General features: G+C 32.7%; 1 protein-coding gene across 1 annotated transcript in view; it reads right to left on the reverse strand.

The window, feature by feature from the left end:
* LOC145304262 (TWiK family of potassium channels protein 7-like) overlaps nt 1-11,843 on the reverse strand; it is a 101,980-nt gene extending 90,137 nt beyond the window's left edge. Inside the window, exon 1 of the mRNA XM_080146111.1 lies at nt 11,765-11,843. Within this exon, the coding sequence (XP_080002237.1) occupies nt 11,765-11,797 (33 nt within the window). The 5' untranslated portion in view covers nt 11,798-11,843. The remainder of the gene's footprint in view (nt 1-11,764) is intronic.
* Between the last annotated feature and the right edge of the window lie 3,088 nt (nt 11,844-14,931).

The raw sequence follows: 14,931 nt of genomic DNA on the forward strand, positions 1-14,931 counted from the left end.
ACCTGTTCGTAGGTCAAGGCTTGGCCTGCCTCGCCAAACAGATGGGACGCCATTTCCGCCGCTTGCCCTACCAGTGACAGTAGTAGGGCGTTGCGGCGGTTGAGGGAATCATGAGGTGGCACGCGGTAAGCCGCCCATGACATCTCAAGTCTGCGGATATGTGCCGACCAGGATTGCTTGGGCGGCCCTCTAAACTCCGGCAGATTGCTCAGCATCAGCTTGCGGTACTCGGCTGGGGCCGGCTGAGGGTCATCCTGGAGCCATCCTGGGGCTTGGTCACCTCCTGGGGCTTGATGCTGGTCCATTGGGTCAACGGTGAAACGGCGGGCACAAAGTTATACAGTACTAAAAATGAATGGTTTGTCACTTGAGGCTTCCTAGCCTAACAGCCAACACTGTTTGTATCACTAGGTTGGGAGTTTAGTTACAAAGATATAACTTAGCTGTACTTATCACTAGTTAGGTGTTGAGGTTGTAGGGTAGGCTGGTAGAGGTAGATAGATGTTGAGGGTCTGAACTGCTGTCAGGAACTGATTGGGTTTTCCTTTATCACACTAGAGCTAGAAGGAAAGAAACTTGCAATTCTTTATTTGCTAAAAATACCCCTGTTAAATGCTATGGAGTAGCTCCGCTCCGGTGTGAGTGTGTGTGTGTGTGTGCGTGGAATCTCCTGTCCTTGTAACGCGCGTTCGCGCCGTCAAATCCGCGCACACGGGGAAAACGCGCTCTCACCCCTCAACTCGCTCTCTCATTGGTCCGCTTCGTCCGTTGGATTTATGATATTTTCCGCACTCTGTTGCGCTACCCGTGAATGGCGCTCTGTGTATCCGATCGCTAGCTCCACACTACAGACGGACTTAGTCTAGTGTGGGTAGGAAGGGGGAAGCGCGTGAGGGGACGGGGGTAACTCCGTCCGTTCCCCCTGTGAGGGAGGGGGGTAACTGTGTGCTGGTGTAATAGGGCCTTTTCTTCTTAATCTTAGGCTTATCTATTATATCACCCTGATTGTATTTGCCTTCAATGGAGAGGGGCCCCTCCCTTTCCCTTGGAATAAGGGGTGTATTGTTGTTGTGCTGTGGGCTTGAGATTGTTTTGATTGTATATCAGGGTCTTGATTATATTACATCTAGCTTCTATTTTTGTCCTTATCACAATTGCATAACAGATTTGTTTACCAACTCTGTTCTATTTTTAGCTGTTATCACAATACACAGTAATCCAAGCCTGTTCTATTCTTAGATTTATCACAACACAACAATTTGTTTGCCAAGCTTTGCTCATAAATCTATTGTTTGGCCATCACACTAGGGTGGTAATCCCTGCAAATGTGATATAATATCTGTTTTCTAGATGGGTGGCTGCGTTGTAGCTTCTCAGGATACTCGGGGTTGACGTAGTTTTTCTCTGTTCTGGTGCACTACACTCGTATGTTAGCTCGCAGCTTGCAGCTATGTGGCATGTTTCAGCCTATCGGCGGCAGGGAATGTCCCGTCCTGCTAGCGCCGCTGATCCAAATCCGGCTGATGGCGGCAGGGAATGTCCCGTCCTGCTAGCGCCACTGGTTCGGATCCTGCTATTTCTTGCAGTAAAGTTGGCCTATTTCCAGCCGTTTACACTTATTTGGCTTGTTTCAGCCGGTCCGCAGGCCTGTTTCAGCCCTTTTGGCGCTCAATTCTCCGTTAGATATCAGCGCTGCTCGCGGTTATTCGTCAAATTTCGCTGTCTCGCTTCCACAACTGCCGGATGCAGAGTTAAACTTTGCTGTCCAGGGTGGGTAATTCAGGTTGCTTGCGTCAGTTTTGCCAGATTCACTGCTGGGAGTACCTTAGCCTCAGATGCGCGTCTGCTCTACACTTGTGGTTCGCCGTAATCTCACACAGCTGTCACCAAAGTTGTGGTATCCGCCGAGGATAAAGGGCAGACACCGGAGTTCAATTAGATTACGGCAGTGTGACAGACGTGGACACCTTACTATAGAGAAGCTACGCTTCTCTAGCTTTCACTAGATAATGATCAACATCTATTTCAGTTGTCACTTTATTGAAGGTTTGAAAGATACTAAAGCTATATACAACAAACAATAATAACATGGATAGGAATAAATAATCATAACATAAAAGCATAAATAATACATATACAATGGTCAGTTTGGGCAATAATGATCCCCCATCCCTGAAAAGGGTGGGGGAGAATTAAGAATACAGTTAACCATAATAAACATGACAGATTCAATCATTAATTCTAAGCGTAGGGAGGGGGTCACTAGACCCCTTCCCCAGGACTCGGGGGAGGGCCGTTGACCCTCCACCGAACCCCAGATCAGGGGTGCCATAGGCATGGCTCACGGTTGCCGAATACCACATAACATCTAGAGCATATTTTATGAACAGTCAATTAAAGTAAACATAAGATGCTTTTTTAGCTTATTAAAGTAAACATTAGATGCTTTTTTGGCTTATAAAAGCTTCAAAAACATTTCAGCTTTTTATTTCAATCTCACTGTGTTGAAAATTAAAAAAGAACATTTATAAAGTTTTGATATATTTTACCTTTGACATTGAAATTGAAAAATAAAAGAAATTTAATAAATTATGATTCATTATGCTTTTTAGAAACGTTACTCACAATTTATATGATTAAAGTAGCATGTTTTATGTTAGATTTCAGAAATAAGATTACAAAAATAATTTTATTCCAGTGTTACACATTTTTTTAAGATGGACCACAAAAAGTTTTCAGCAATGAACAAACTATTGGAGAAACGTATTACCATGATTAAGTTAAAGAATAGCTGCACTACTTGTATCAATTATGCAGATACAATTTAAAACTTGGAAATACAATTTAGAAAGATGGTAGAATTATCTTGAATACACATCATTAACGAGGTGTGCATTCACTTTCACATATTGTCATATCCGTACTTTAAAAAGAACACAATTTATATAACAAAGATACAGGATGTCTAAGTGTCTGTTTGGCTATGATCTCCTTTATAATTTAGCTTCTTTTAGATCCTGGGAAAGTTTTTAACTATTTTTGAGGATGTTACTACAACTCTATCAAGAGAAATCGCCCTAAAAGAAAAATTAACCCCTCCCCCCCATACAAAAATTTTACTTTTTCTTTTCAAAACTACCCTCTAGTGCCCATAGAGGCCTCTAGGGGCGTTGCGGCTAGCATTAAATAAGTAAGAGGGAGTGTGTAATGATCAAATTGAATCAAAATAAATATAAAAAAAAATTGACGAATGTATAATATGCAGTTTTTATGATTTTCCAATGAGATACATGTGCGCAAGGGAATGCACACTAATTAAATACTGCAGATAAACCAATTAAAATATAACAATCTTGTAATTTAGACATAAAAGAATACAAACCCTTTTATATCCTAATGTGTCAATTATAATTTTAATCATTTATAGTTGAACTAGCGTCTTCGCCTCAAGAGGTAATAAGAAGTCCCCTCCTATGCATAATCGTTCTTTAAGGTAAACCAAACTCTCGTAATTTAGAATTCCTAAACAATTTTAGGTTTTCAAACGGGGGCTTTCCCCCCGTACTGCGGTGAGGTTTCGCCACCCTCTTATTTGTTGTTTTTCCCCCAAAAAAATAGCCTAAAACCACCTAAGGACCAAGAGTAGAGCCCAATCGGTTCAGTGGTTACCAAGATCTAAATCTTTAGATGTTCAGACAGACAATCCTAAACTCCTATAATAGGTTCTTGATATTTGATTTTTTACTTCTATATCTTTATTTACTAATACATTTGTTAGTATGAATGTAGTTAAAGTCATCCATTTTTAAAATCTTCAAAGGATTTTAATAATAAAGTCTTTGAAATTAATGTGCAATATATTTACAAATGCAAAGGAATTGTTTATATTGTTTTATGAATTTAAATTGAACTTTGGCGGGAAAGTTGTAAATATATTAAACAAGTTTACAAGGATCTGAGGTTTCATTTCTGTAATTAAAATTATTGTTCTGCTTGTTGCTTTGTTCTCTATTAGTTGGTCCGCCCCTAGCCTACAGAGAAGGTGGGAATGTTAGGACATTTGCCTAAAATCACCCAAAGGATGTTCAAGCTTTTTTGGGGGGCGGGTGAGGGGTAAAATTTTATGTTGGGATTAAAAACCTCATTACAACCCATTTGGACCAACAATTTTATGATTCTTTAATGGTTACTAACAAAAAAAAGAGTAAAATATTTGATAGAAAATTTCATTTGAATGACCCAAAAGTTGAAAGAAACATTTTTTTTCAAATAAAATTCTCTTATTTTTTCATATAACTAATAAACTATGTATGTACTTTAAAAAATATTTTGAATAGTTTTAGAATTTAATACTTTTTATGTAAAAGTTATTGAAATTACTGTCAAAGGAAAACATTTTTAAAAAGGTAATTTGGATAAAATAAATCAAAAGAAATTTTTATATCAATGAGATTTTTAAATTGAAATTTATATTAACTTATTTTCTAAAATTAGATAAGAAATATTGAAGTAGATCTATCAATTTGAAGCTTGAAAATATCTTGATAAAGACTTGAAAAAAAGTTATACATTCATTCAGTAAAGATTGATTTTCTTGTCAAAGTGGCCAAAACGATGCTCTTATGGTTATTTAATAGTGTTTACCAATAAATATTATTCAATAATAAAATTATGATCACATTCGTATGTTGAAATAATACTTTACACGATTTTGAATTTTATTTTTTTTTTTTATATCCAAGAATTTTCTTAATTTAAAGACAGATTGACTTTCACGTCGCATTTGTTAATATTTTTAATTATATCAAATGTCGCTCAAAAAATAATTTTGACGTCAAAAAGGAGGGTTTAGGAGAGGAGGAGTGGAAAAGAAAAGCTCTAAAAAATGGATAATACCTCATTTTTATGACGTCACATGATGATTTTTTTATCGACTTTCTTCACTTACTATTAAATTTGCATTATGTAAGGAAAATGCAATGTTGTAATTCATTTAAATCATAAAGTGCTAGAAGCAAAATAATTTTAATCTTTATGAGTATGAAAAAGATGCATAAATCTGATATATAAACACTTTTCTCAATATGCTTGCATTTTAAGACCTTTTTACTAAATTTTTTTCTTTTTAAAGACTTCATTTTATATTTGCCATTTAAAGATAAAATTTGTTTGTCTTTTTTTATTCCGTGTAGTTTTTTTAATGGCTAATCGTTTACAAGATCTACCAAAATGTAGTTATCATATATTTTAGCTATTTCCTAGAATTCTTATATGAAAGTAACATGATCTGTGTCTGTCTGTCCCAAAGGATCTTTCTAAAAGTAAAAGTAAAAGGTAAAGGTACTGCTGTTTTACGACAACACTGTGTTAATATAAAAAGGAATTAATGGTATTTTAATGCAAGGAAAATAGCAAATTGAAAATACATTTAGCGGAAAAAAAGGTTCAATCAAAGAAAAGGTACAAAACCAATAATATCGTTTTACAGTTTTATAATTATATGCGAAAGTATATGTCCCAATATCCTAAATACTGCTAAAATTATTAGCTTGCTGAAAAGCGATCTAAGGATCCCCCCCCCCTTCCCAAGACAAGAATTTAAAACTTGAAGTTTTTTCACCCCTTTATTGCTTTACAACCCCTTTGTGAATCGCTGTGCAAATTCAATAATAATATCATCTAAATTATGGCCTTTAATTAATGGCTGACATATAATGAGTAACGCTATTCTCATGATAAGGCCAAATCCTATCATAGTATTTAGGCAATTAATTTAATATAATTTCACCTTACTACAGTGATATATTATTCTATAAAAATAGCACAATAGTGCTTCAGATGAAAGATCCCTTCCTTGTTTTCTTTCTATTTAAATGTTTGACAGTACTTGAGTCGAATTCTTATATTTTAAACAAGGATTATAAATTTTACAAAGATATTTGCAGATTTAATCAAACAAAAGGACAAAGCTTATAGATGGATGGATAGATATTAACTGAGCATAACGCTCTCCGTTAAGAATCTTTTGGTATAGTCCCTTTTGTGGCAACGACCCTTAAGGGGCGTTTCTCCGTATTTTCACAGTAGCTTTTCTCCTATTTCTAGCCCATGCCTAACCCTGTGGTGGGGCAATCACTTAACCCAATATAACCTAACCTAACCTAAAATAACCTATCAGAAGCAATTTTGAAAATACGACGAATCGTGGCGATTAAGGAACGTTGCCACGAAAGGGAATATACCCGAATCTTTAGTTAGGAGATGTATCATTGTATGTACTTATATTATGGACGTGACTATTGAGTACTCAAAATAAATGTTCAAGGCGGGCGGTAAAGGTGTTTCTATAGAAAAGTAACAGGTTGCCTGACTGTGTGTGTGTCTGTATGTATGTACCAGATATAATGTTAACCACTAAACCGATATGGTTCTCCATAACAATTTAGCTTCTTCTAGTTCTTGGGAAGGTTTATTACTATTTTGACAGGGTATCACCACCCTCCAATGTGATATAACCCCTAATTTCTTTTATTTAAAAAAAGTAATGGGAGGATCGACGCCCTTCCCCCCCCCCCCCCCCCTAGAGATCTCTAGGGGCGTAGCCGCTAGTAGAAAGGTAAATAAGAAGCATACATACATATGAATCTTGGCCTTCCAAGTGGTTCAAACAATACTTTGTTTGATCATGTATTCTTATTCATAAATAAAGGAACCAGCATATTGCTAAATGAATTGAATTTGCGCATTTAGTTCTTAAATTGAAACCGCTATAAGCTACAACTAAGTAATTTTACTCGAAGCCAAGGTTTTACTAATGTTTTAATAAACTTATTGTTCATTCTTATAAAGACATTTATGAATTGTGCTTCTAAATTTATTTTTTCCTTCTCCAAAAAATTGTTAAGAAGCTGGAATTTTTTAAAAAAGTTTTATCGTCTCTAAAAAGTTTATTTTGAAAATAGATATAAAAATCAATTCACCTATTTACTTGCTCAGATGTTTATGGCATTTGTCCATTTGACTGTTCTGTATGTGTATTTGAGAGTGGTATGTTAGTGTGTGTGTGTGTGTGTATATGTGTATGTTCAGAAGATCTTTGAAAATGTTGACAGTGAACAAAGATAATAATCAGGGCTCGGCAGCCGCGCCTCAGCTGCCTGTAAGCTTCAGAGAGATAAGCCTTTTACAATTTTAAAAATCATCTGAAAGTCTAAAATAGCCAAATATGACAATCCCTCTTTATAAAAAGTTTCTTGAAGCATTTAAACAAGTTTAAATTTAAGGCTTCGTCGCGGCTGCCGAGCCCTGAATCTGATAATAAGGACTCTAAAGAGCCCCTTTTCACAATTCTAGGAAAATAGATATTTATTTGGAGAAACAAAAATACAACCTTTTATAAAGTAACAGATGTTTATGTGTCTGTATTGAAGAATCTCATTTACAGCTCTGGTTATGGTTCTCATTTACAGTGGGGGTTCTTATAGGTCCATGGATATTTGTAACTATTTAATGGAGAGGGCACTTCAACCCTCCAAAGGCAAATAACCCTTGGAAAAAATAACCCTCCCACTTATTTTTCATAATTAAAAAAAACAATGTAATATAGAGGGTCGTCCTCCTACTTCTCCCTCAAGTGCAGCGAGAGGCATCTAATTCTAGAGGCTTAGTTGATGGTCTAATATAAAGTAGAAAGACTTTGTCAGTCAATCATGATCTAGCTGATCACTATACTGATTGAATCATTAATTATAGTGCATTGCTCTTAATCATTTTTAAAATTAATTTTTAAATTAATTTTTAACTTGAAATGGTTAACAATAAGTTTTATCTCATTAATGACTATTTAAACTGGTCAAAAAGTCATGTTTTTTTATGTTCAAATATATTAGAAAACTAACTTTTATGAAAATAAAAGAAGAAAAGAACTTAATAATAAAACACACAAACAATATGAGTTTTGTAAAAGCTGCATATTTTAATAAATTTTATTCTTGAATAGGTAGGTTTTTACATACATTTCACAACTATAAAAGCATCATAAAAGTGCATTAAATAATGTGTCAAATCCCTCGAATCTATTACTGGACCATATATTTTTAACCCTCCATATTTTCAACTCTTTATAAAACGTGATTGTTTAAGTTTCAACATTTCAGGGTTATATTTTGGGGATTTATCAACTATTACTTATCCTAGCCTAAAAAGATATCTTCTTATTGTTTTCTTTGCAATTTTCTTTTTGGTCCAATTATGATTAAAGGGAAATTGGCAAATAATGAAATGTACATAAACACTTCATGCATCATACAATTCAATCTAGATTTTTTATTAGCGAATTTCAATTTTTAAAATATTGCAGAGACAATATTAACATTTAAAAATAACCTTTCAGCACAATCGAAAATTTTATTTGATTATAAGTAGTATAAGTTAGGGCACTCAGAAAAAAGTTAAATTAAAGGGTTTTTGCCCGATAGTTCAAACCAACTTTTTTTTTAAATTGGTATATTTCAATTGATTATTTTTAAAAGCGTTTTTTTTTTGGATAAAATATTACTAACTTACGAAAATCTTTTGGATTACATACTTTAACCCCCTTCCCCCTTCCAAAAAAGAGAGAAATATATACAAGAGTTAAATACAGAAAGAGGTAAATTGGATTTAATCTATTTCGAATGTTTCTGAATTTGCGTGGCTTAAATGATTTTTTTGAAATTGCCAATTGCTTCGGCAATTTTTGGGTTGACTCCAATCATATTCAAACCTGCCCGGGACAAATGAAAAGATTCCATGAAAAGGAATACTTTAGCTACATTTTATTTCAGACAGACCAACATCAAAACTATATTAAGTATGAATTTATTCATTCTCTTATGCAACTTTTAAATTAGGGTGAATTATCTATTATTTACTTATCCCTGTATCTCTAAAAAGGACAGTAAAAATGAAATGGTTTACCCATTGTGTAATAAAATACATGCTATACTTGATATAATATATGGCCTTGTATTAGGTACAAAATACAAAATATAAATACAGGATGTCTACCTGCATTTCTGTGTGTTTCACCTCAAAGTGCCTTGTTGTGCACTGAAGGCATCCCCCTTGTTTACAAATTAAGGGGGGAAAGGGTTCAGTGCTTTACAGACACTTAGAGGGAAAGAACCAAATTCTGCCTATTTACTGAAAAATGGTAGAGCCAGCTTATATTTTAGCGTTTGTCTTTTCTGACAGTTAAAAATAAGGTTTCTTGAATAAATTTTGTATTAATTCCCATTAAAAAAAATTATCTATAATACAAAGTAGCTTGATGTCTGTCTGTCCGTCCGTCCGTCCGTCCGTCTGAAGCTTAAGATCTCGGTAACCACTGAACTGATCGGATTCTACTCTTCAGGGTATATACCTATTGGTCCTGTGGTGGTTTTGGGCTATTTTCTTGGGGGGTGGGACACCCCCAACCCCCCCAAAAAACAAAAAAATCCCCCCCCCCCAATTTTTTTTTTTTTTTGCTGAATATTTCCTTGGTCATTTATGTTTTGTAGAAGATTTCCTTAGTCCTTTAACGAATTTCGCCATAATTTTTTTTACTACCTCTTGGGGTAAAGCCCCTAGAGGCTAGGGGCGAAGCCGCTAGTATAGTGGAATAATAAACTGTTTGAAAGTGGGAGAAATAATATACAAAAAAAAATATTTTAATCCTTTTCCCCTTTCCTATGGAAATATATATGTATTGATATGTATTTTTTCCACTGAATTATTAATTCATCTTTATGTAAAATCATCTGCATTGCATATGTATTCTGTATAAATACCTTTATAAGAATATAAATGGTGTATAAAATAATATTACTGGCTATATTTTGTCATAATATCATTAGAATAGTTATTTATCGCATCGTACTACAGACATCTTTCTGCGGATAATAAAATGAAAAATTATAAAATCAATTCTAGTTTTGTTAGTCTCAAGAGGCCGAAGGCTCGGGCTAGCAAAACTGATTTCAAAATCACGATTTTTATTTTATTATAGGTAAAAATTTGTCTATAATACAATACGATACAAGATTTTTCAATATGACTTAAAATGGGTTCTAATACAGCGGAAATAAATCGGTTTCGACGCCATACTTGTTAGTACTTGTAAATAGGGCGACAGATACCAGATAGGCTGAAGATGTACACAAGTAAAAATTCAAATTACGACAAAGCCCAAAATACATAACTTTTGCACCACGTCGTCTTCTTGTGACGTCATATTCTCCATCTCATTTTTAGGGATTTTCTTTCTCACTTCTCTTCTCATCTCCCTCATTTTATGACGTCACAGGAAGACGAAGTGGTGCAAAAGTTATGAATTTTGGGCTTCGTCACAAATTACCAATAAAACACGATCATAAAACTTGGATAATCTGATAATAATTATAGATTTGCTCTCTTTCAAGATTATACCTCATTGTTACAGTAATCTTTCAGCAAAATTTAAAAGGACTCTTAGTTAAGAGATAGTACGAAGTGACCTTAATTCTTTAATGGTATGGTTTTGAAAATTGAATAGAGTGATAAAATGCATAATGTGACAATGCAAACCACGCTGTAGGCTTTTTATGTGGCAAAGCTACTCTACAATCTGATTTTTCACGGTTGACTGTTCGTCATTTTATAATGACATACGGATTTAAAATATAATAGTTTTCTCCCCCCCCCCCCCCCTTTAACTTATTCAAATTTAACATTTTCGTAGATTAATTTATTGTTGCAAGAGTTTGTACCAAGCAATCACGGTTTGATAAAGTATCTAAGATTTTTAGAAGATTTTTATTCTATAAGTTTTCGTGACTTACCACGCACCTATGGATGCATATAAACTTGATTTATTCCTTTTATATATATGTTACATATAAATATATAAAAATGTTAAGCTTATTTCTATAAATACCAAGCTATATTCATAGCTAGACAAAAATGTGATTTTTACCCAATCAATATCGAACATATAAACCACTAAATAAACCTAAAAATTTGGTATTTGTATTATGTTTTTATTAGTAAAGGAATATGGCATTTAAAGAAAAACTAGTTTGCCGGTTTTTTTCATGAAAATTTAGTCTTTCATGATGAAATATAGAAAATTAAAACAATGGCAAGTAATTGGAGGTATCATAGTTTTTCGAAAGGTGCAATATTCCTGTCATTTACATTAATTTAATTTTAAAAAATGTCAAGAATGGGGTATTCCTGTCCAGTTTTTTGTTTAGGAATGAATATTCCTAAACAAAAAACTGGACAGGAATATCATTCTCATTTAAACAAAAACTCATTTTTATGCTAGTAAAATGTAATTTAATTTTGGTTTTTAAATTTCATTTATTTCCATGGTATAATTTTTCTCTCTTTTAGTAATTAATAAAAATCATAAAATCTTCCAAAAAAATTAAAAATCTTCTAAAATCATACCAGGGATATAAATGAGATACCAGGGAAATAAATGAATATTTACATCCACTATTTAAGGGGTTGTTTATATGGAAATGTCTTTTTATCTACAATAGTTAATATAAAGGGACAGAATGACTCAAAAATCAACCATGTGACGTCATAAAAGTTATTGATTATCCATCCCTTTTTTAGGGATTTTCTTTCTCACTTCTCCTCTCATCTCCCTCTTTTACGGCGTCACATGGCTGATTTTTTAGTCAATTTGTCCCTCTACCTAGTTAACTTAAATAATTATTTTAAATGTGATAAAGATTCTTATCTTACTAACCTTTGTAAATACATTTTGTATAATTCCTGCCATTTTTATTATTTTTTTTATTTTAACAAATATTCAGTAACATTTTTCTGAAAGGTTTACATATTTATTCAGCTCATACCAACAATATAATTAATTCGAAAAAATCACAAACCTATAGCTATATAATTTCAGATGTCTTTGGGGGTAAAAACACCGTAGAATTGACAACCTCTACATCTGCCCCCAAAATATTTAGATTTATTTTTCTTGTAGGTTATACCTTATTTCTGCTATTTATTAGATTATTAAACTTTTTAAACCGAGACTGTTTTTTTTGCTAAATTGTTTAAAATACAACTTAAATGAGGCGTGGCCATTATATTTTAATCAAGTATGACAGCATTCTTTAGGGCCACCTAAAGAAATTGAACAAATGGACAAAAAGTCTTGTTAATAACAACATAAATCATTAAAATTTCTTAAAATTAATTTCTTAGAAAGCCGGAATAGGGTTAAGTAAGATCAAATAATCCGACATAGAGATGCCAAAATGTAGAAATGTTTAGCAATCAAATACATTTTTGAAAACATAGAAATTGAAGAAAGTTCAAAATCTAAAGTAATATATTGTAGCCTACATAATATGAAAGGTATCTAAAAATCTTTGATCTAATATTACAAAAACAAGGATGTCATAAACATCCATAAAAGTGAAGCTCTGAAACAGAAGGACACACAAACATTAACTCTTGTCGAGTGTCATAACTGAATGATCAGAATATTAATGCATTGGTCTAAACAAAATTGGAAGTAAATTTGTTGTAAAACTTAGTAAATACAGAGAAATGTTTTAGGACTTGATTGAGAGATTTCTCGCTAAATCAGAACATTTTAAATTGACGTAGGCATTTTCTGGTAACATTTACATAGATGCTACGCTTTCTAAATCGTACCTAATTGTTATGTTAATCATCATGATATGTTTGAAATTGATAGGACAATCTAACCTGATTGAATAACAAAAAGACCGAAATTATATATAGAAAAGCTTCGCTTTAAAAACCTGGAAGAAATATTGAGGGAAAAAAATAAAATAAATAAAATATTCGTTCCAGTATTGCATCGAATCCAATTTATTTTCGAAATAAACAATTCTAAATTAATCCTTGTTTTGTTGGCAGATAGATACATATAAATTTTAAAATCTTATAATATCAAAAGCTTTGCTTAATTCCAACTGCATGTTATTCAATTAGGTATATTCTTTATTGATTTTGGAAAATCCAGGAATATGGGGGTGGGTCAATTGATCTGATATTCATTATTTTAGTTATGGTTATCTTGATTTTTAAGTATTAGAACCAATGCAACTCTTTTATTTCGTGTGATAAAACATGCTTAAAATCTTTGTTCCTGCAATGATAATACACAAAATTACCCCTTATGTAGATTAAAATAGTGGTTGAAACGTTTGAAAACTCAACTTAATGAGGCAACCTATCCCCAAAGTTGTTATGTCAACCAATAAGAAAATGTCTTTATTAAACTTTGGGGACTAGTTTATTAAACAGCCCATTGTCCCCTCTCTCTCTCTCTCTGATGTTATATACGTAAATGGAACCTAGTAATAGTGTCTGACTGATTATGACGTAAGAAAAAAAAATTAGCCAATGAGTGGTCATTATTGACCGATGGTAAAATTTATAGTGACCTCTCATTGGCTAATTTTTTTTCTTACGTCATAATCAGTCAGACACTATTACTAGGTTCCGTAAATGTGTTTCTGGATGATGGTAAGTTGATAAAAAAAAATCAGAGGACTAGTTTTATAAGCAGCTGAGTAAATATAATTCCTCCCATAGTGTTACGGACAGACTGACAGACTAAAAAAGCCCAATGTTCTAACCCTCCTTAATATAGCATATTTGCGATATAAACTACTAGAGTTGGCTCGATATAATTATCTCCCTATTGGCTAGTTTTCTATATGCATATCTATTTCTAAATAAATCTATTTTCCTCACCCGGCATTACTATCTAAAAGAAAGTAAATATTTAATAATTTAAATGATTTTTAAAAGATTTTTTTTAATTATATTTTTTTCTTTACATTACCATCACCAAAGGGTTAATGATGATGATTACAATTTTAGTTTAATATTTGAACACACAAAATGTCGCCACAATCGAATTCTTTTAAAACATAGTTTTTTTAAATTTATCATATTATAAATTTTAATTTTCTTTTTTATGATTAGAAATTAAATACATCAATATAAGGTAAATAGCAACATGAAATGAAAAAAATGAATTTATTTTTAATAAAGTAAAATAATGGGTCTTATCGTTCTGGGCAATGAGAGTTTATTATGGATTATTGGAGCACTATGAGTTTTAATCATATATTCCTTGGAAAACTTGAGCTCGTTTATAGACATTTATTTCCTATATAGATCTGACATGGATCTTGAAGCAATTAAGCAGGCCGTTTTGTACATGTTAAAAATTGTAAGATTTCATTAAATAAAAGTAATCGCAAATATACTTAGTAAATGAAAAACATTGGTCAAAATAAAGCTTCTAATTTAACAAGGATCCTTATTAAAGATTGTTTGATATGAAAGACATTGTTTGTTAATTTTTTTACAGATCAGGAGGGAGAAGACATAGGAGTAAAAAATTATACAGGTACCCTATTGTTTTATTGAACTGCTCTCTCAATTGGGGTAGTTATATTGGTTGGTTTAAGCTAGCAGAGTCAAAACCAATATCATATTATCATCATTCATTGTCTTATCCCTTAATATCCCTGAGATGGATAGAATCAAAAGAAAAATAAACATTTAGTTAAGACCTGCATTCTAAATATGTATATGGTAGAAACCTTTATTTTTTAAGTAGAACATAAAGTATTCACCCTGTCATTTCAAAATATCCTTTAGGGCGAAGATATTCTATAATTTCTTAGGCCAGTACGTAGGTGACCTATAGCCATTATTATTAATTTAGGCATTACGATTTAGGTATTTGTGATTCCTAGGACGATTTAGCGCAATGTTATAAGCAAAGTATCTCTTTAATTAAGTCACAAAATATAATTATGTTCGTTTTTTTTGCAGCCTGTATTTCTAAGCATTTATAGATTTTGTTTCAACGTACATTTGCAAAAACAGTAAAAGTGTCTTACTATGACGTTA

This window comes from Acartia tonsa, chromosome 13, assembly GCF_053477335.1.
Source record: "Acartia tonsa isolate MP-2025a chromosome 13, ASM5347733v1, whole genome shotgun sequence".
NCBI lineage: Eukaryota > Metazoa > Arthropoda > Copepoda > Calanoida > Acartiidae > Acartia > Acartia tonsa.